This window comes from Cotesia typhae, unplaced genomic scaffold (assembly GCF_013202065.1).
Source record: "Cotesia typhae breed Kobodo isofemale line unplaced genomic scaffold, CoteBio_Ctyphae contig_69, whole genome shotgun sequence".
NCBI classification, from domain to species: Eukaryota; Metazoa; Arthropoda; class Insecta; order Hymenoptera; family Braconidae; genus Cotesia; species Cotesia typhae.
In genome coordinates, this window is record NW_027423763.1 from 207,045 (window position 1) to 228,426 (window position 21,382).

The window sequence follows — 21,382 nt, forward strand, 5'->3', positions numbered from 1 at the left end:
AAGTTTTAATTAAATTTTTTATATTATAATTTAATTGCTATAAAATTCTAAAAGAATTTTTAATATCTGTTAACTTCAGTGTGATCTCATATTTTTATTCCCTAGACCCTAGTGACATCTGAAGCGTGGGGACCCCGTGAGTACAAATTACAAAAACAACCCAGAGAGAGAAACTTGAATATATTTTATTTAAAATAAAGATTATTTATTTATTTTAAATGTTTTGACTAAAACTTCCTAGCTAATAATTGGAAAAAAATGGTGAGTATTTAAAATTTGATTTATTTTTAAAAACTACGGACTAATTGTTAGAAAAATAATTATGTCAAGTACCAGTTGTAGTTATAGGTTATAAAAAAATTACAATAGCATTTATTTTCAGTCGTCAAGTGAAGGCATATCTCCGAATCCTGCTCCTGTAGCCGCGATACCACAGCCTCCTGGGTTCCCGACAGCAACTCCGAGTTTTGTAGCGCCCATGATACCCGCAGCGTCTTTTATTCCACCGTCGCTTCACTCTACCTCTGGACCTACGGGTATCATACCTTCGCAGTATTCGATTCCGCCCCCTGCGTACGGATTCCCGATGGGCGCAACACCTCACCATGTTCATCATCACGAAGCTGGTGTTATAGGTATGCTTTATTTTTAGTAAATTCGTGGGTATTGCTGTGGTCAATCTTAGGTTTTTGATTAGACAAATGGTGATATTGAAATCAGCAGACACAACTATTTTTAAAATAAATTAGTGCCAAGAGAATATTTTATTAAGTTTTTATAATACTGAAGTTAGCGGTCAGCTGTTAATTTAAAAAAATTTTTTTTACAAATTAATTATAATAAAAAAATGCTTCTAAAATTTTTCACTTATAATTTTTATTAATTTTTACATGTGAAACTTTTTAGTTAAATTTTTTTTTAATAATTTAATTAATGATATTAAATAATTTTTTTTTGTAAATCTTTGCTTTAAAATTATAACTCCATAAATCTAACCAATTTTTTATTTTTATCCAAATATTTAAAAATTATTTCAAAATATTCTTCAACCGCAGCAATACCCAAATAAATAAAAATGACTGTGTTACTAATAAAAATGCAATTAAAAAATTTCCAGCTCCACAAATAACTCCAAGCGCGATCGTAAATCCTGTAGCACCATCAGTAGCAGTTGACCTCTCCGTACCAGCAACAGTTCCCGTCGTAGCAGTTCCAGACTCATCAGTACCAGCAACAGTCAAAAAAAGGGACTGGTCTGAACACAAAGCACCAGACGGCAGAACCTACTACTACAACGCAACCACAAAGCAATCTCTGTGGGAAAAACCAGACGAATTAAAGACTCCGAACGAACTTCTGCTGTCCCAGTGCCCCTGGAAAGAGTACAAATCCGAGAATGGTAAGATCTATTACCATAATGTCGCGACAAAAGAGTCAAGATGGACGATTCCGAGCGAATTGGAAGACTTGAAGAACAAAATAATCGCCGACGAAGCGAACGCTGGTACAAAATCAGCGCCAGTGATTGATGGAGACGCACCGCTGCCGACTAGTAAGTTCAGCCAGGACAGCACCAATGGTAATAAATCAGCTATTGATCAAGCCATAGAAGCAACCTTAGCCGCCATAGATATTCCCACGCCTCCGAATACCATCAGCACAACAACAGCTAATTCAACGACAGCTGCCACGACTTCTACTGCACCATCTAGTAAATTAGTAGCTGCAGATGAGGACAGCAATAACTCTGCCAAGGGTTCTGCCAACGGAGCCAGCGGTGCCGGGAGTCGCACGAGCACTCCAGAACCTAAATTGCAGTTCAAAGACAAGAAGGAAGCGATCGAAGCTTTCAAAGAACTTCTCAAAGAACGCGATGTTCCTTCTAATGCTACCTGGGAGCAGGCCGTAAAAATGATCCAGAACGACCCACGATATCCGCAAATGAAGAAGCTGAATGAGCGTAAGCAGGCTTTTAACGCTTACAAGACCCAGAAGCTGAAGGAAGAACGGGAGCAGGAGAGACTAAGACTCAAAAAAGCCAAGGAAGACCTCGAACAGTTTTTGCTAGACAACGACAAGATGACTAGTTACACTAAGTACTACAAGTGCGAAGAAATGTACGGCGGGATGGAAATATGGCGTGCTGTTGGTGATCCAGACCGACGCGATATCTATGAGGACGTTGTCTTCAACCTGGCCAAGCGTGAGAAAGAGGAAGCTAAACAGCTGAAGAAGCGGAACATCAAGAAGCTGGCCCAGGTCTTGGACACTATGACTGATGTTACTTATCGCACAACCTGGCAAGAAGCTCAAGCTCTGCTGCTGCAATACTCGCCTTTTGCAGAAGACGCGCATCTGCTGGAGATGGACAAGGAGGACGCTCTCCAGGTCTTTGATAATCATATAAGGCAGCTGGAGAAGGACGAGGAGGAGGAAAAGGAGCGCGAGAAAAAAAGGAGAAAACGCCAGGAGCGGAAAAATCGTGATGGGTTCATCAGTTTGCTCGATGAGCTTCATGAGCAAGGTAAGCTTACTTCTATGTCACTCTGGGTGGAGTTATATCCCATGCTGTCGGCAGATCTTCGGTTCTCGACGATGCTCGGGCAACCTGGATCAACGCCGCTGGACTTGTTCAAATTTTATGTCGAGGATTTGAAGTCAAGGTTCCATGATGAGAAGAAGATCATTCGTGAGATACTCAAGGACAAGGGCTTTGATGTTCAGGTTAACACTACTTTTGAAGAATTCGCGACTGTCGTGTGCGAGGACCGCAAATCCGCGACTCTCGATGCCGGGAATGTCAAGCTGACTTACAATTTGCTGCTGGAGAAGGCCGAGGCAAGGGAAAAGGAACGGGTTAAAGAAGAAACTAAGAAGTTCAAGAAATTGGAGGCTGCTTTTAAAACTCTGCTGAAGAGTCTACCGGTTGACTACCAGATGAGCTGGGAAGACGATGTCAGGCCCAAGATTGAAGACTCTACTGATTTCAAAGCTGTGGGAAGCGAGAGCGAAAGACTGAGGATATTCAAGGAGTACCAGCATGAGCTGGAGGAAAGCTGCAGTCATCACCATATCAGGAGCAAGAAGAAGAAACCCAAGAAGGTCAAGAGGAAGTCCAGGTCCAGGAGCCCTTACAGCGAGCAGTCTGCTGCTAATGATGATAATGAGCGGGGGAAGAAAAAGAGAATGAAGTCCAGGTCACTGAGTGTTCAGAGCAAGTCTGAGGACAGCTCGGAATCCACTGCTGAAAGCAGCAGCAAGAGGTCCAAGCGTCCTAGAAAGAGCAAGAAGAAACGCGCTCGCAGTCACTCTAGGTCCCATTCGAGGATGCCGTCTTCGGAGGAAGACACGCCGCCCAGTGAGCGCAAGAGGAAGGAAGAAAAGCGGGCAAGATCTGGCTCTGCGGTTGCTGCTGCTGTTGAAGCTCCTGCTAATGGTGGGCACAAGGAAGTGTCTCAACACCAGGAACTGTCCGAAGATGAGTTGGAGAACAAACGCGCTCAATTACTGAGGGAATTACAAATGCAGCAGGAAGACAATTAAATTTGTATTTATAAATAATTATTATGTCATGGAAGATGATTTTTTTTTATCATGCTCATCTTTAATTATTAGATGTCAATAAATTTAATTATTAAGAATTTATGTCTTTTTAATTAGATTTTTTTAATTATAAGTTGTTAAATATTTGAGAATTTTTTTTTTAAGAAATTTTTTGGTAAAAAAAATTTATTGATTTTAAAGTTTTAGAAATTTCAAGTTATCGCTCAGTTAAAATAATTTTTTACGAGTTATTTATCACAAGGATAAAATTAATTTGACAATTGGAGTCATTGGCGTTTAAATTACTTGCCACGTTTCATCTTTCTCTTTTATTATTCTTGATTTCCTCTCATACGCACCGTGAACGCTTCTACTAAACATAAATATAAAATAAAAGAATCATGTGTATTTATGTGTGTGTATGTGTAAGGTCTCTTAAGTCATTTGTAAGCAACGCTGGGTTAAAATCTAAGGGACCGGTTTGATGTGCCGTTACGTTACACACTAAATTCTGTTTTTAAATTTAACAAGAATTTTCATCTTCAATATTATACTGGTAGTCTGGAATTTGTCTATGAAATTACTATAGTTTAAAAAAAAAATTGTGACGGCTGCGTGGAATAAAATTATACTATATATTTAAACATGTAACTGTTGTACAAGTGTTTGTTCGACGTATCCCGTATGCAAATATTTAATTAATTTACCGGCACCGCTGAAATTTTTAGTTTTATCTACAGAAAGTATTTAATTTTTTTTATAATGTTGAGTGTTAAACATTCTCTTAATTGTTTTGTTTCCAAGTAAGTATCTTTAATTTTTTATAATTATAGTGTTAATTTAACTGAAAAATTTCTGTCTAATTTTTTTTCGCATTTAAAAATAAAGTCGTATGGCATCCGCCCACGCATAAATTTGAGTATGAATGTTGAATATTTTTGTAACTAATTTTCATTATTGATTAATCTACTGTTTTTTCAGATGCGGAGCAAGATGTCTAAGTCAAGGAAAAAATTTATCAATTGTTCAGGATGTTAATGTTAGGGAAATACCTTTAGTTAATGAACCTATGTTGAGTTATAAAAAAGATAGTAAGGAACGCAATGATTTGATTGAAGCGTTGAAAACTAAATCGGCAGAATGTCAAGATATACCTATTGTTATTGGCGACGAAGAAATACGCACCGATCGAATCAAGTATCAAGTTATGGTAATTGAATTTTTTTTAAGATTAGATTTAAATGGCAACAATTTTATAATTGATAGATTTTTTTTGAAAAATTTACACTTAAGATCTTTAATTTTTAATACAAGGCAAAACTGTTGAATTAATATTAATGTTTCGTGAAAAATTTTATTTTTTTTTGTACATTTTCTGGGAAATTTTTTTTATAAAATTTAGTGTAATTTTGGTACTAAAATTTTATAAATTCCGGTAGGTAATTATTTATAAGTGAGATCCACAATTTTATTTTTAATTTTTTTGAACGAAATTTTTTTTTGAAAATTTTGATATATTTTTTTTTTTTTTTTTTTTTGAAAAATACCTAAAAAAAAATGAACAATTAAAAAAAAAAGTTGATTATCACAATTTAAACAAATTTTACAAATTTTTAGAAAATTGTGATTAAACTTTTTTTTTTTTTTTTTTTTTTTTTTTTTTATGTGCTTTTAAAAAAATACATCAAAAACATGGAAAAAAAATATAATAGGAATTTTATTTTACAGCCTCACAACCACAGTAAAAAAATCGTCAAATTCTATCACGCCAGTCCTGATCTCATAAAAAAAGCCATAGAAACCTCCGTAAAATCCCAGCGAGTCTGGGACTCAGTTCCGCTGGACAAGCGAATCGACATCTGGATGAAAGCCGCGGAGTTAATGTCCAGCAAATACCGCCAAGAGTTGAATTCAGCCACCATACTAGGCCAAAGTAAAACAGTGATCCAAGCAGAGATAGACAGTGCAGCTGAGCTGGTGGATTTCTTCCGTATAAACGCGTACTTTCTCCGTGAGTCGCTGAAGTACCGTCCAATCTCAACAAACGAGTCGATCAACACCCTGAGGCACCGAGGGCACGACGGATTTATCGCGGCAATTTCGCCGTTCAACTTCACTGCTATTGGCGGGAACCTGGCTTACACCCCAGCTCTGATGGGGAACTCAGTGCTGTGGAAGCCTTCAGACACCGCGATACTGTCCAGCTGGACGATCTTCAAAATCTGCCGGGAAGCTGGAGTACCAGCTGGAGTGGTGAACTTCATTCCGGCCGACGGTCCTGATTTTGGAGACACCATCACTCAGTCTCGACATTTATCCGGGATCAACTTCACCGGGTCTCCGGGAACTTTCAACAGACTCTGGTCCCAAGTAGGCGCCAATATCCAGGCCTACAACAATTACCCAAAGTTATCCGGAGAATGCGGTGGGAAGAATTATCACTTCATTCACCCATCAGCCGAACCCGAACACGCGGCACTGTCGACAATAAGAAGCGCCTTCGAGTACAGTGGGCAAAAGTGCTCAGCATGCAGCAGAATGTACGTACCTGACTCTCTCTGGCCGAAAATCCGCGAGCGCTTGGTCTCCGTCGCAGAGGAACTAAAGCTGGGACCTACAGATGACTTCTCAGTGTTTACCAGCGCAGTAATCGACGCTGCAGCCTTCAAGCGGATCACTTCGTACATTGACTACGCCAAATCTTCTCCAAATACCCAAGTGATCGCTGGAGGAACTTACGATGACTCCACCGGGTACTTTGTACGTCCCACTATCATTGTCACGACTGATCCCATGGACAAACTGATGTGGGAAGAAATATTTGGCCCCGTGCTCACTGTTTTTGTTTACCAGGACTGCGATCTCGATGCGACGATGCAGCTCGTGGAAAAAAGCACCCCCTACGCCCTCACAGGCGCTATTTTTGCCCAAGATCTTCAATGGGCTGCCAAAGCTCTTGAACACTTCAAGTATTCTGCGGGAAATTTCTATGTTAATGACAAGTCTACTGGTGCGGTCGTTGGACAACAACCTTTTGGTGGACATCGCAAGTCCGGAACCAATGACAAGGCTGGTGGACCTATTTATTTACACAGGTGGTCGTCGCCTCAGGCTATCAAAGAAACTTTTGTTCCGTTAAGTAATTATAAGTATGAGTATATGCATTAATGATAATTTTTAGTGGTTGAGGAAATGAGATTCAAATTAACTTTTTTTTTAGTTTAAAATTTTTTGTCAAGTACATATTTTTTATAAAAATTTTTGGTAATTATTTACAATTGCACGGAAAGAACAAGATGACAATGGATATCATCCCAGATTATACTCAGTGATATCTGTGGTGAAAAAAAATTTGCAGATAGTAGCTAGTATAATCCAGATTGTACTAGGTAATATCTGGATTATACTCATTGTAATCTGGATTATACTCGTTGTAATCTGGATTATACTCATTGTAATCTGGGATGATATCCAGTGTCATCTTGTTCTTTCCGTGTAGGGTCCATCGTTTTAATTTTCATTTTTTTTAATGAAATTTTCTTTTGAAAATTTTGATTTTTTTTTTTTCATATTTGAATTTCAGCCTCAATAAACATAATTAATAAAATTATATTGATAAATATGGAATATATTTTTATATTTTAATTTTTATTGGACACAATAAAAAATATCTAATTTACAAAAAAAAATGAATTAATACTTTTACATCATTATTCATAAAACTTATACTGAATCAATATTAATTAAAGTTATATACAGAAGAAATATGTAGAAAAAAAATTATAGCCATGGGTGCCAAGATGGATCCATACGACAAAGATTATCGTGACTGCTTGCTGCAGCGACGAGGGTAGTGACTTTGTTGCCTTCGCCATTGTCTGCAAAATTGGCAAGAGAGTTGAGTCTTGTCATGATAGCAGTGACTGCGCGTGTCACCATTGTAATTAGTAATTCGCCTTTCATGTCTGCTGGTGCCTGAGACGCGTTCTCGATGTCTTCCTGCTTTCGATTGTGATCAGCAATTACTTCATCGCGCAGAATCGCTCGTAAAATTGTGTGGACTTTAAAGGAAGGATGGACTAGACATCTAGCTATTGCTATCGCTGATGCTGTCAATGGGCCTGATACACCTGAAATATTTATCAGATTTTACATTTTTACACAATTAAAAAAAAAAAAAAAAAACTTACCAGTTGTCATGATGAAATCCAAAATATTTGGAGTAAGTCTGAATGGTACTGGTCGTTGTGCGTCTAACTCTCCAGACATATCATCAACATCAAACTTGAAGTAGGCAATATTAACCAACCCCGAATCTTGATGAATGTACATCATATCGGGGTTAAGTCTCGTAAGATGTAAAACATACTCAGCGAAGCACGCAAGAGCCAACTGGAGCGTAAACATCTTCCTGAAGGTCCAGTAGTCAGTAGCGACCGGGAAAGTCTTGACTGCCCAAGACTTCATCATAGTCCTGGGCACCATGGTTGACTGAATATGTTTAAAAATATCTCTGAGCATTTGATGGCTCGCTTGAGCCCCTTTGGCCTGCATCACTGCCAGTTTTTCATAGTAACGGGCAATAGGTGCATCATGTTCCATTCCTTCATTGCTTCCGTTATTAATTTTAGCACAGCCAAGCTTATAAATATCCAGCAGTGAGGTAGATGCAGGGTTGTCTTCTACCAGTCGCATCTGCGGCGAAACTGCCACGACTCTCGGAACAGTAAAGTGCAAAAACCGCCTGGAAGTCTCTTTCTGCTTGGCCAAGTAGTAGTTGAGCATCCTGAGCAATTGGAGGACACGTTCTTCGCGTCTTGCGTCTCCTAGACCCGCGTCATTGACAACCAGGTATGGATAAAGTCTTCCATTGTGCCCGCGAATCCTCAGTCTTCTCGCAGCAGTGTTGTGTCTCTGGACTACTTCAACTCTTGGCATAAATCTCGCAATTCTCACGTAGTAGTGGGAGTGCTTAGGCAGCAAAAATTCACCTGGAAGCTCAACTTCAGCCGTTTTCAAACTGAAATTACTCAAGAACCTGCACTTTTCCTCAATAAGAAAAGACTTGGGCAACTGACGCGTCTTGCCTTCCAGTATCTTGATCCATTTCTTCAGTTTGCTGATCAAATTGTGCAGCAACTTGGCTCCTGGTTCAGTAAAATCAAAGTCTGATGAGAACTTACCTTTCATGCTCTTAAAAACCGGGTCCTTTTCCGTCGCCTGAGCGCGCCTTGCCAACGATTCAGACGCAGCTGATCCAAAAGTCTGGGGAGTTGCCTGCGAGGACGTGGAAGAAATATTTTCAATTCCAATTCCAAAAGTAGCAACCAATTTCTTGACAAAGTTAAGTGTGTGAGGCGTAATAGTTGCTTCTGAAACAGCCCCTCGATTTTCAAAAGCGATTGCGTAGCACTTGGCTAAACCTTGACGCAACTGCCTAAGAACTTCTTCGTACCAGGTTTCCCTGAACCAAACCATCTGATCAACAATCCCCTCAAGACTGGATAAAATAGTCGGATGGATATCTCTTTGCAAGTGCATGATCTTAGAACATCTCCACATCGGAGGAGTAGCTCTAATCGGACCAGTTTCCGTTGAAGTAGATGAATTCAATTGATTCGAGCTCATATTCGAAGAAGTACCCGATTGTTGCTGCTGTAATTCCGCGCTCTTGTACCGCTCGCGTTGCTCGATCTTCAGGGTCAAGTAAAGTGTCCTAATAGAAAAGTAAACTGCTTGCGGGAACATACGTCCGACTTGTGACAGCAGATTCAGAATAACCAAGCCGTCGTGCCTGATCAAGCACATCAGTAACTGTGGAATCCAAGGCAGCCATTGGATCGGCGGTACTCCAACGGCATACTTCTCAACTGCGTCCATCAGCAAGTTCTTTTCGTCGTCGTAAGTCAAAAGCCAGAGAACTTTGGCCAGGTATTTCCGGGACTTTGATTCATTTTGGTGTCGGCAAGCGTGGAGGAAACAAGTAATCGCTGAAACACCAATAGCGATTTGTTGGCGCGAGTCTCTGGTGAATATTTGCTCGAGGTAGTCTCCCCAGAGCGCCCAAGCCTTTACAAGAGTATCATGGAGCTGTACAGCGGCAGAGAAAGCTTTGTTAGCGTCATCCGAGCGTCCGATTTGAGAGAGAAGCATTCCCTTGAGTGCGTAAAATTCAGCGGTCATTTCTTTGGTAAAGTATTTCAGATTAGTCGACTCGATAACCTCCAGGCCTTCTTGAAGTTCATTGTTTCCGCTGACTGCTGCCATCTGGAGGTAACACTTGACCTGCTGTCGGATTTTCTGGAAGCAATCGACGATTGGTACGCTTGGAATTGTGTAGATCCGTGACAAGGAGTCTAAGCAGACGCCAGTTAAATTGTGCTTGCGCGCTATCTTTCCGAAGTGAATTATCGCTTGAGCAGACGCGTGGACACCGAGCATTGAATGGTTATTGGTTGTCACAGTGGGAGTGACGGCAGCGGCAGCTTGAGGATTGGCTGGGTCTTGTTGCTGTTGCTGCTGCTGCTGCTGCTGCTGCTGCTGGGCGTCATAGTGGCTGGAAATGAAGGTATAGTGGTGTTGTCGCCAGGTGAATATATCGGACCAGTGGCTCAAATCATCAGCAATAACTGGCAACCGATTGCGCCAAGTTTTGACAATCGCTTTCATGTCATGCAGAGACGAAGCAGTTGATCGTCCATGCAGCAATCCTTGATGGATTTGCATCGCTTCTTGAAGTTCCATTATCTGCTGAGCAGCTTGCAGAAGCGGCAAGTGAATGTGGCTGACGATTGGCGGCAGACGGCGCCACTCTCTCATGCACAAACTGGACGCCATTTCAACGTACCGCTCTACTGTGTTCAAATGTTGATCTTCGTTGTGGCAAATAGCGAGGAACCCTCGGTAGAGGTTCACACGCCAAGCCATTTCTTTCGGGCAGTTGTGTTCAACTTGAGCGAGTGCTTCTTTCATCTGGACCCATTCGGGAACACGCCAAGAGCTTTCTAGCACCAGGAATGGATTTCTTTCAGCTTTTTTGCCTCCGTACTCCAAGAGAAGGTCCCACTGGTTCAACTCTTTAGCACACCTGATCCAGTGTTGCTCCCACAGCAACGTCTCTCTTTGAATCTTGAAAGGCGCTGGACTGCTGATGTAATCTTGCTTGAATTTAGTCATCGCTTGATCGTAAGCCACCTGAGCTTGCTCGAAAAATCCCTGCTGCTCCAATGCAGTCGCCTGAATCGTTTCCTTGTAGTGGGCATGTTTCTGCCATAATCCGCACCACATGTCTTCTTCACACAGCAGCGCGTACATGTCCGCCAGAGAATCAAGAATCTGAGCATGCGGATTGTTCGCTGCAGTCACTGCGTCTGCAGGCTCAAAGTCATAGCAGTCAAACGCTGATTGTGTTGGAATCATATCACGCTTGTCGCTAAAAAGACTAGAACTATTAGCATTCACGCTGGCATTGTTATTCGCACCAACTCCAGAATCACTCCCGTTATTCAAGTCTCCGTTCTCAAAAGCCATCTTCTCTAGAGTGAGTGTCATTCGGTGCCACAAGTTGTGCGAGCGTCCAAGATACTTGATCAACGGTGGCCGAATCGGTACTGGAGGGTCGCAGTGTGAAATCGCTTCGACAAAAGTCGCTATTGCTGACGGATGGCAGTCCTTTTGAATAACATGGGCGCCAGAACAAACAAATGGAACTATTTCTGCTGTCAGAGCTGCGTGCTGCGTTTCATCCAAAATACCCCAAAGTCTAGGGAAAATATCCAACCACACTCTCTCCGCTAAATTAGTATCCATATGACAGAGCTGAGCTGCTGCTAAAAGAAATTGTTCGGTCTTTACTTTCCTGGCAGTCTGTAAGAATTCATCTTGTTTGATTATCAACTGGTTTATCGTCTCTGTCGTCTCAATTACAGGCTTCTTGTCGATTTCCATGCTGATGTCTGCGCTGATTGTACCCAAATCCATATCCATAAGATCGTCCTTGACAATAGAAACCAGAGAGTCCAAATTTCCTACAAAGTCATCAGTCATTTCTTCATCCAGGCCCGGTTCTTTTTTTATCCTCGTGAAGAACAAGTCGGCTTCGTCATTTGAAATCAGCGATGTTGACGCGAATCTTGATGTATTTATAATAGAATTCAATGATGGCAACAAATTGTCTTGATTCGCAAGCTTCATTGGCGTTGATGCACTGGCTGTTACAATTACAAGCTCAATGCACTGCTTGATCCAGTAATGAGGCCCCATTGCGTCCCAACTCTGGCTGCAAATAATGTAGAGCAATCTGTCGTACAATCTTCTGCGCATTGAGCTGTCAAAGACTTCAAAAAACTTTGCGCGAATGTGCGGTTGTGTACACCTCAATCCGCTCAGGAACGCAGGTTCTAATTTGGACGTTAGATCTGTTGTTCTCAGGGTTTCGTCGCGGTAGACATAGTTAACAAGCTCTAAAAATTGTCCATTGAGTTCTTGATCATCGGGGAATTTCTTCTCTACGCACTGCATCATTTTAACTAGCAGCATTGACTTTTCCTTCAAACTAGGCGCCTGATTTACAGCAATTGGGTTCTTGTTCTTCATCCACTCCTCCAGCATTCTCGTTATCGCTTTCATTATCTTAATATCATGAGTTTTTTCAATTAAGATGATCAATATCGACGAGATAAAAGACTTACGCATGTCAGGACTCATAACAGCGACTCTGTTTTTAACCAAGTCTAAACTTAGTATCAGCAGCTCACTGTTCACTGGATTTGAGTCTGCGAGAGTAGTTGAAGTTGTTGATTCCGAGGTCACACCAGTGCTGCTAAGCTGTAAGTGGTCTTTGGTCATTCGATGAAGCACACGGCCGAATTGTGCGATGAATCTGTCAATATAACTCGGATTGTTGATGCAAGCAGCCTTGAGGATCATCAGAGTTCCGAATAAAGATGTAGAAATACTGCTAGCTGGTGTACCAGTGGTGCTAGACAGCAACCCGGTGTTCTTTTCATAAGCAGTCAATCCCTCGGTTATGAAATTAGTAACTGCGGTGTACAAGGTATTCAATTCGTCGTACTTCGAAGCTGGAGTCGCTACTCCTGAAGCTACAATTGACTCCGTTGGGAAGATTGACATCAGTCTAGACATCAACGCGTGCATCAAACGAATTACCTTGGTATTATTTGACGTCAGACAGGCGCTGAGACCTCGCTGGAGCAGTTTAAAGTTAGCTAAAATTTGCTCGCGCTTCATCACGCCTAGCAAGAATGTCAGCAGCTCCAAAGCTGTACAAATATTCCCGTAATTAGGCTGCGCGCTGTCAATACTTGCAAACACTTTGTCCAGCCAGTTTAGCTTCAAATCTGGCGGAGGTTGCTGTTGCTGGGTCGAACTGGGCCAGACATCGGGCTTAAGTGCCATTTTCAGTAAATTTACACAGCGACGGGACAGCAGCTCTCCAGGATTTCCTGAGGACTGAATAGCAGCAGCTGTAGCAGCAGGTGTTGCCGTTGAAGTAGCCGAACCAGCAGCACTAGCGGCTCCAGCAGCGGTGACAATTCCAGAAGTTCCATCGTTTACTTGACAGGCAAGACGCAGCAAGAAGTTGAGAATAGAATCAGCGTGATTGCGTTCAATTGGCTTAGTAGCACTAGGTTCTCCAGGGAATCTATTCACTGGATTGGCCATCAGTTCATTCAAAGTGAGATTCGGGTCGCTGGTGTCCATTGGCTGGCCAGCGGCTTCGTCTTTGATGCGATGCAGCTCCCACTTGATGATAACTTCTGCCAATTCAACGGCAAGACGTCGATTGTCCAAAGTAGCATTAGGACTGAACCCTAAGCGTTGGATTGAGTTAACCATATGCTGCACCAGATGATGTCTCACCGGGTAGTAAACTTTGTAGTGACGCACAACTAGCTGCAGAATGTGAATCAGTTGCTGCATAGAATGTCCTTCTTCAACAATTATCTTCTTTGTCCAATGAGTCAGCATAGTGTTGCCGTCTTCCATGCGAACTGGCATCGCTGGGGTAAGAATTTCCAATGCCTGTCTTACGACACTGCGCGCTTCAACTGCGTGGGCCTTCAGCAGGCTGTGAAACACTTGCAAAACAATTCGCTTGTGGATTGCAAATTTGGCAATTATGTGAGAGAGCAGCAAGTGTCCGTGGTAGCGAGTTGCAGGGTCGACGCAGTTCTTGCCCAGCAAACAAGGCCAGGCAAAAGTCATCAGACGTCGCAATTTGTTGCCCTGTCGTTTGTTGGTTACGTCGTGGATGTGCTGAGACGCTTGCTCAACTAGAAGACACGAGAACTGCAGCAAAGAAATGCGTAGGCAATCCGCAGAAACGAAAGGATGCTCAGGATCGATGACTCGGGTTATGAATACACTGACGACATTCTCTGGATTGTCTTGATAGGGCATTGGCGCACCACCGACTAGCTTAACACCTTCACCGCGTTCGAAGCTTATTGCAAACGCTGGGATTATTATCAGCTGAAGTATTTTCGCTCTTAATTCTTCGGACAATGTTGATGCTGTACTGGGAACTCCTGTGGACATTGATGTTACTTCAGGGCAATGCTCGACGAATCGGAAGAATGCGCTGCGTTTCCATTCGACTCCATACTCTTTCGCTACTGTGTTCTCCAAGAAATCTCTCAGAAATTGGAAGTCTGGAATAAATCGGTCGCAAGTTGCGCGTAGCAGTTGGAACAGAAGATCAATGTCCGTTGGATGATGGCTGAAGTAATGTAGAAGAATCTTAACAACTAATTTAGGTTCCTTCCAGCGGCTGAAGTCGACGTTTTCGACCCGTTTGTGTATGTCGAGATACCCGTCTTGATACCACAGTTGTTTCAAAGCCGCGACAATTTGGCCTTGAGAGGACAACCACTGCTCGTCGTATTTAATAAGCACGGAGATTATTCTGATTGCCTGATGCTGGAGTTCGTATTTGTCTGCAGCGGTCAAATTCGCGCTGGTAGCAGAAGTTGTTAGTGTCATTGACAGTGATGAGTTTGAAGCAATCGCTGCTAGTAGCATTGTTATCAACCTTCCAGTGCAGTTTGTATTCATGTACAGAACGTCTCTGAACGCTTTGCCATCAACAGGCTGCTTGATTAGATATTCAAGATACCGACTCCACTGCTGGTCCTTGATATTGTTGTCATGCAAAAATAGCGTAAGCGTCTCCGTAGGGTAGCGCAGCAAGAATTTCATCAGTGGCCGTCGGAACGGGCTGGAGGCTTCAATCAGCAATGACTTTTCAGTTTGCAGAACTAATCTGCACAGGACATCAATGAATTTAGGCGTTGCGGCAGGAATCAAGTGGAAAATTCCAATTATTAATGATATTTTTTCCTTACAATCGTCGTCGAATTTAATGCTATTCGTAGTCGTCTTGTGCTGCTGCGTTGTTTGGTTTGTCTGGATCAAGTTTTCGAGCAGTTTCTTCAAATGTAGAAGCAATTGTTCACACAATGTGATGCTGAAAGTGCTTGGGAACAATTGGGTCAGATACGACAATCGTTTGACGCAGTTTAAACTCAAATTTCTGTGATCACCAAGCATCAGTAACATCGGACGCATCGTTGTATGAACAGTTTCCATGTCCATTTGAAAGCCCCCGATGAATTTCTGCATACACTCGAAAGCAGCTTGCTGCAATTCGGGATTTGGCCGTTCAAATGTGTGGTACAAGGTCTTGAAGATCTTTTCTCGGAGACTAACTATGTAATGACAGGCCGCTAGCGCTCTCAGCGCCGATTTACGAAGTGGTATTAAATTACTCACCGATTTGTAGCAAGGCAGCTTGTGCAAAACAGAGTCTTCGTGATCACAAAGAGCCTGAAGTTCATGGAAGAATACTTTATGCTCATGGATATTCAGATCGATTGTGAACAACCGTGGAGTTAAAGTTGTGCAGAAGGTGTTACCATCCATCAGACCAATTTGCGCATTAGCAGGCTGGTGTCGTAACAAATGCTTTTTTGGTGGAATCATATCAGCTAGAACATCTTTGTGAGGTTCCATTACTTGTGTGACGCTCTTATTTTGAATCTCCGCTAACAATCTAAGCGAAGACATTGCTTGTTCACGCACTAATGTATGCGGTGACGTTACTTGTCGTACCAATTCATGAGTCACGTCATGAATGCTTTTGTTTTGTACATCCAGAAGCTCTGGCGTCGCGGTAATTATATCAGGATGCACATACACACGTAACATTTGTTCCAAATTTTCCTTGGCCATATCAATGGCTCCATTTGAAACCTTACCGGTCAAATCCATCATCACGTACATCAGCGCTTTCAAAAACTGAAACAGGTGCTGCAACACCCACTTGGTCGCCATGCGCTCAAACAAAAATTTAATAGCGATACAACCACCTAGTTTCGAGTACCAAGCGCGTTCGTAGCAGAGCGCACACATTTTTTCAGCCAGATACTCCATCATTGGCAATTGGCAAGCACGTTCTTTGCTACCAAGAATCTGAGTTGCGGTTTCGAGGGTCAAAATAAGTGCTAACTGCCCGGGTTTACAAAGTTCTTTTTCTTCGTGGCCCATTATCGTCGCCAGGGCGTCTATTAGCACCAGGGGATCTTGGCAACGATTGATGTAGCCATTCGGCTGCTTGTCTGCAGTCAGACAGTAGGGTCCAGCTTGCTGAGCTATTGCAATTATCGTGTAATGTCTTACTAATGAAACCATCGTTGCTATAACGGATTGTTTGAGCTCTTTGATAGCCGCGGCTACGAACAACCCAGTCAATGCTGTCTGCAAAACATTTCTAGCAACAACATTCTCGTATTTATAATTAATTTCCTGCAACTGGGACTGTTGTTGCTGTTGCAAAGACGGAAGATTATTTTCCTTGAAGCTGAGAGATGTGAATAATTTATTAAGCGCTAGACGCGTCGCTTCATCAGTTGCATCAGAGCTATCAGTAGTTGTATCAGAATTTAATTGCAGGACACTTGCTAGATAGCAATTGATTACTTGCCAGCATTGTTTTCTGTAGAATGAGTCAGTTGTGTTTGATTTTAAAGCTGTAAAAGCTGTTTCGATGACCATTTCGATGGGCAACTTTACAGACGATGTTGGTGAATCCGGAAAATGAATGATAATCGCAGGCGATTCATTTCCATTGACTCCATCGCGGTCGTTGTAGCCAAGACGTTGGGGTTCTATCATCATTTTACGATTTCCACCACCAAACTTACCCAACACGCGGAATGCAACGTGCGCTACTTGGTCATTTGGATTGCGCAGAGTTCGCCAAAGCGCTTGCATCAAGTCAGCACGAACTGGCTGAATATGTTCGTAGAGAAAATCAGGCTGCAAGTTGTCCACGCAGAGCTCCAAAGTACGCAAGCCCTGGCTGACTAAATTGTGGCTTCCGTTCAACGCAGATACCAGCGGATCCATCAGCATCGGTAGGTAGGGCAGCAACGAACTTAACCGCACTGGCACTGTGAGACACAGTTCAACAAACAGGTCTTTCATGTGCTGCTTGTGGAGACCTGATTGCAAGCGATTCAAGCCTTCGAGTAAGTTTGGAAGAAGTGGAAGAAACTCTTGGTACAGTAGATCATGCGATCCACCGCCGATAGAGCGGAACAGTGCTCGCAGTAGCAAGAAGTAATTATACGGTTCTTTAGCGGACATCGCTAGTTCCATTGAGCGCGTAACTATCTGGTGTAAATGCGGGCGTAGCATGTGTTCATTTTCTGCTGGAAAGAGCGACACGCTGCCAAAAACTAGTTTGAATAACCGTAAGTACAGATTACTGCGTTCTACATTGGAGCCCATGTCATCCATGCGCTCCAATAGGTATTCAACCAAAACGGTTGCGAAAATCGGTGATGTCGTGGGATTAGCCAAAAATGAATTCCCAACAATCTGCAGCGCTCCGTTGCGGAATATCCTTTCAACCATGTAGTCGATTGTAGTAGAAAATATTTCCTGGAAAGTCTGAGGGTTCATCATTGAAAACACCCCGCTGAAATGTTCCAGCACTTCTTTTTCTTCCTTTGTTCTGACAGTCTGTGGTGGGGGAGGCTGAGCTTGGGCGCCAGCTCTCACGTGGTATTGGTGCTGTTGGGTCGATAAAGTTGGATTTGTCATTAGCGGTCCAATGGTATAAATATCTAGGGCCTGAAGCGCCCATTTAACGAGACGAATAAAAACCAATGTTTCACGAGGCTGAAACTGTTTTGACTGAATAACATCACCAGCGCTGTTGGTCGACTTGCAATTAGCGCAGCCCCAAGTTATTGTCTTGACACCACATACCAAAGTTTTTATCAAACTGCGGTAATCAGAGACGTTGCAATTTACCAGAGATGACGCCTGATTTTGAGGAGTTAAAAATTTAGATTTGCTGGCTTCTTTTTCTTGCTCCGTTTCTTGCAGCAACGGAGGCTTGTTGTCTTCTGTTTTTATTTCAACTGTCGCTCCGGTAGCTGAAGTTCCAGGTGTACTTGACCCAGCAGCAACTCCAGTTCCAGCAGCCGCAGCAATGGCTTTTGCGTTATTAGCTTTGTTCAGTAAAATAGGTAACTGTAACTTGGTGATAGTTTTGAATTTAAGAACAAACACTTCTAGCATGCGCATCAACAATTCTCGGCCTTGATTACTGTTGTCAGTGTCACTGCGCGTTCGAATACACTCGACCAAGTTCAGCAGCAGTTTGCAAGACATTGTTTGTATTGACGTAGGCAAACTTTGGTCGTGGACATTTTTACTGAACAGATGAACGGCACGTGCCAAGTCAGGCAAAAACAGCAATTGACGAACGTGGTGAACCAAGTCCGCTAGAGTTGAGTAAGCTAATGGACGCAGAGATTCGTAAGTAGTCCAACCGTTGCCGAGCAATACTTGTTCGTCGAAAAGACGCTCCATGTAAGGTACAAATTTTATTCTTAAATCAGTTGCCAAAATATGACGAGCAGCGATCAACAATTCACGTCTCAAGTGTGTTACTTCAATAGGACAGAGCGTCAACAGTCCCAGCATCCCTTTCACCATCATGGTGCTGTGCGTCGCGACAACGTCCTGGTAAATCCGGATTATGTAAGCCAAGAAGCTAATTGTCTTGATTTGCGCGCCCATAAAGTCTACGAACACTTCTTTATTGAAGCCAGGAGCGTTTCGATGTTGCAAACTCGGCTGCAGAGTTATTGTTGTCATTATCAATGGTATAAAGTCAGCGACGTCTTGATGGACATTCTGCTTGTAGATCTGATACATCAGCACGACAATTATCGGTAACTCCTGCAACACTTTCAGTGACAAGACGGCTTTGGGAATGAGGTTGTATGTTATAATAGTACCATCGGTTGCTTTTTTTTCACTCTGAACAGGCGTTATCGTGAAAGTTTCACGCAACAGCGACTCGATGTTCAGCTCACTCAGATCTTTAACTTTGATCGGCGGTCTTGGTTCGAAAATTTTGTTCAAATTTTTCGGTAATTCACTGTAGATTGATTTTACAAACTGCAAGAAGTGCTGGATCTCAGGGTTGAAAGTCGGGCGATACTGTTTGTGGAGTTCGATTATTATTCTTAAGCAAACGAGAATGTTCTCCTCGTTCTCGGTCTCGAGGAGCTTCAGCATCAAACTCAAGATCGGCTTTACGTAAGGACGCAAATGCTCGTTGGTAGGCAAGCGGTGGATCATTTCTAGAATCAGCTTGCGTACTTGCTGGATGTTATATTCTGAAATAAAGTGCGGCTCACCTTCTTGCAGGATTTTAACGAAGATTTTCATCATGTGGTCCAAGAACGCCGGGTACTGCGATGAACACATTATCACCTCGAAGTTTTCGGATAATTCTTGGGCAGCTTTCAGCTTTAACTCGTCTTTGGAGTTTGGGTCTGCTAACATGGTCACGTATGATCTGTAGGTGTTCATCTGTGTCACCGGGTCCGGTGGTGGTGGTTGTGGTGGCGGCATTTTTTATTATTATTACTAGTGCAGTTTTTCGGAAATTTTCGCTTCAGCAATTGGAGTAAGTATTTAAAATACTTAATTGTATATTTACCTAGAAAGAAATAATAATCAAATTAGTATAGGAATTTGAATAACATTTTTTCTTAATCAAAATTACAAATAAATATTCCGTAAAACTTATAGATATTAATAGTACTAACTTAAATTTAGAAAATCTATAAAAATTTACTTTAACTTATAAAAAAAAAAATTTAATGGAGTACAAGTACAATTTCCAAAGTTTATTAAATTAAAAACTAAAATACTAATTAAACTTAAAGTCCAATTTTTTAATCGAGAAAAATTTTTTTATTTTTACTTTTTAATAAGCGTAATTCCTAAATAATTACTCAATAAATTCATCAATTAAATTGATAATTAATAATGATCAATTAAAAATAAAATCAAATTTTATTATTATCAAAGTTTTGTTATAAAATATGGGTACTGATGGGACCGCTTTGAATCAGATCTGCTCCAAAAATAAAAAATTTTCTACTTTGACAGCAATCAAAAAATAATAAAATTTTTAATTGATATGAACAATTATATTTTTACCAATTAAAATTTTTTTTTAATATAAAAGCTGCACGCCAGTGTTTATTATTTTTATTATTTAAAAAGTATAAAAACAATTATTTAATAAACTAACAAATTATCCGAATAAGAATATTGGGAAAATGAAATTAAAATAATCACAATGACAACTAATTTACTTACTTTAAGAATAATAAAAATGAAATTTGATTTTCTTGAGACATTTAAAAAAAATGAAGAAAGACAATTAATACGTCCTGCAATAGGATAATAATTAAATTAGTAACATTAATCACAATAAACTAGTAAATAAATTATTAACCAAAAATTTACCGCTTTTGTCATTGAGGTTAGACTTCAGAAACTTGCCGCTGGTATAAAGTTATATTTTAAATCATGATAAAAATATAACAATAATTACAGTACGTTATTTACCACTTGATTAATTATATTAATTATTTGATAAATTTATAGTTATAAATATCACATATTATATTTATTTACAAACAAAATTGTACTGGTTAGAAATTATTACGGATGAAAACTACCCCTTCTCTGATTTTATGTAGTGAATAAAACGGAAGGAGGCGCTAGTGGCTTGTTTCAAGAGAATGCGCGGGAAATTCAAAAAAAAATTTTTAAAAAACTAAAACAAAAAGTAAAAAATTTTATAAATAAAAAAAATTACTAAGTAATTTGTAGCTATAAAATTAATGAAAGTCCCTTAATATGTTGTTTTAAAGTTAAAATCGACACACTCAGAAATATATACTAAAAAAATGATAAACATCATAATAATATTAAAAAAATCAAACTAAAAAGTAATTACAAAATTGACAATACGAAAATTACCGAACTTGATACTTTTTACACGCGGTTTATTTTTATTTTGTTTACACATATACAAAGATTCTTGTTTCAATTATTTGTTCATTTAGGCTCGAAACCAAATACCTTGGCAGCAGCTATTTTTATAAATAAAAATAAAAACAAACAATTGAATAGCCTACATTCCTAAAAAAAAAAAAAAAAATATTTATTAACGAAACGAAATGAATTATTTTTTTAAAACACTATTTATTTATTTTTTTAAATGATGTTTGGTAATTAATTTTTCAACTTTTCGCGCATTCACTTAAAAAAAATGAAAATAAAAACATTAATCGTTGTTTTTGTATACAAATAACGTAGCTATAATTATATATTTAATTACATTGCAATTTTATATTAATTTTTAAATTAACGTAAGATCTTGCCGATGTTACTGACCTTAGCATTAAAAAAAAAAAAAAAAAAAAAAAAAAAAAAA

At 40.5% G+C, this 21,382-nt stretch overlaps 3 protein-coding genes across 3 annotated transcripts; 2 read left to right on the forward strand and 1 right to left on the reverse strand.

Moving 5' to 3' along the window:
- The first annotated feature begins 107 nt into the window (after positions 1-107).
- Positions 108-3,641, forward strand: Prp40 (pre-mRNA processing factor 40). The gene is made up of 3 exons (XM_074251489.1): positions 108-261; positions 383-635; positions 1,118-3,641. Exons 1-3 carry the CDS (start codon positions 259-261, stop codon positions 3,541-3,543), a joined length of 2,682 nt encoding a protein of 893 aa, XP_074107590.1. The 5' UTR covers positions 108-258; the 3' UTR covers positions 3,544-3,641.
- Positions 3,642-3,782: 141 nt separating this feature from the next.
- On the forward strand, positions 3,783-7,018 carry P5cdh1 (delta-1-Pyrroline-5-carboxylate dehydrogenase 1). The gene is made up of 3 exons (XM_074251491.1): positions 3,783-4,346; positions 4,525-4,753; positions 5,272-7,018. Exons 1-3 carry the CDS (start codon positions 4,306-4,308, stop codon positions 6,709-6,711), a joined length of 1,710 nt encoding a protein of 569 aa, XP_074107592.1. The 5' UTR covers positions 3,783-4,305; the 3' UTR covers positions 6,712-7,018.
- Positions 7,019-7,172: 154 nt separating this feature from the next.
- Nipped-a (Transcription-associated protein Nipped-A) lies at positions 7,173-19,588 on the reverse strand. The gene is made up of 2 exons (XM_074251478.1): positions 7,734-19,588; positions 7,173-7,673 (listed from the first exon to the last, which is right to left on the reverse strand). Exons 1-2 carry the CDS (start codon positions 19,498-19,500, stop codon positions 7,324-7,326), a joined length of 12,117 nt encoding a protein of 4,038 aa, XP_074107579.1. The 5' UTR covers positions 19,501-19,588; the 3' UTR covers positions 7,173-7,323.
- Positions 19,589-21,382: the final 1,794 nt, after the last annotated feature.

Bases quoted from the DNA above. Each gene is read 5' to 3' on its own strand.
- Prp40 (XM_074251489.1), top strand. The intron at 636-1,117 runs GTATGCTTTATT...AAAAATTTCCAG, and splicing joins TCACGAAGCTGGTGTTATAG to CTCCACAAATAACTCCAAGC.
- P5cdh1 (XM_074251491.1), top strand. From the start codon at position 4,306: ATGTTGAGTGTTAAACATTCTCTTAATTGTTTTGTTTCCAA. The intron at 4,347-4,524 runs GTAAGTATCTTT...CTGTTTTTTCAG, and splicing joins CTTAATTGTTTTGTTTCCAA to ATGCGGAGCAAGATGTCTAA. The intron at 4,754-5,271 runs GTAATTGAATTT...TTTATTTTACAG, and splicing joins GAATCAAGTATCAAGTTATG to CCTCACAACCACAGTAAAAA.
- Nipped-a (XM_074251478.1), bottom strand. From the start codon at position 19,500: ATGCCGCCACCACAACCACCACCACCGGACCCGGTGACACAGATGAAC. The intron at 7,674-7,733 runs GTAAGTTTTTTT...TAAATATTTCAG, and splicing joins GGATTTCATCATGACAACTG to GTGTATCAGGCCCATTGACA.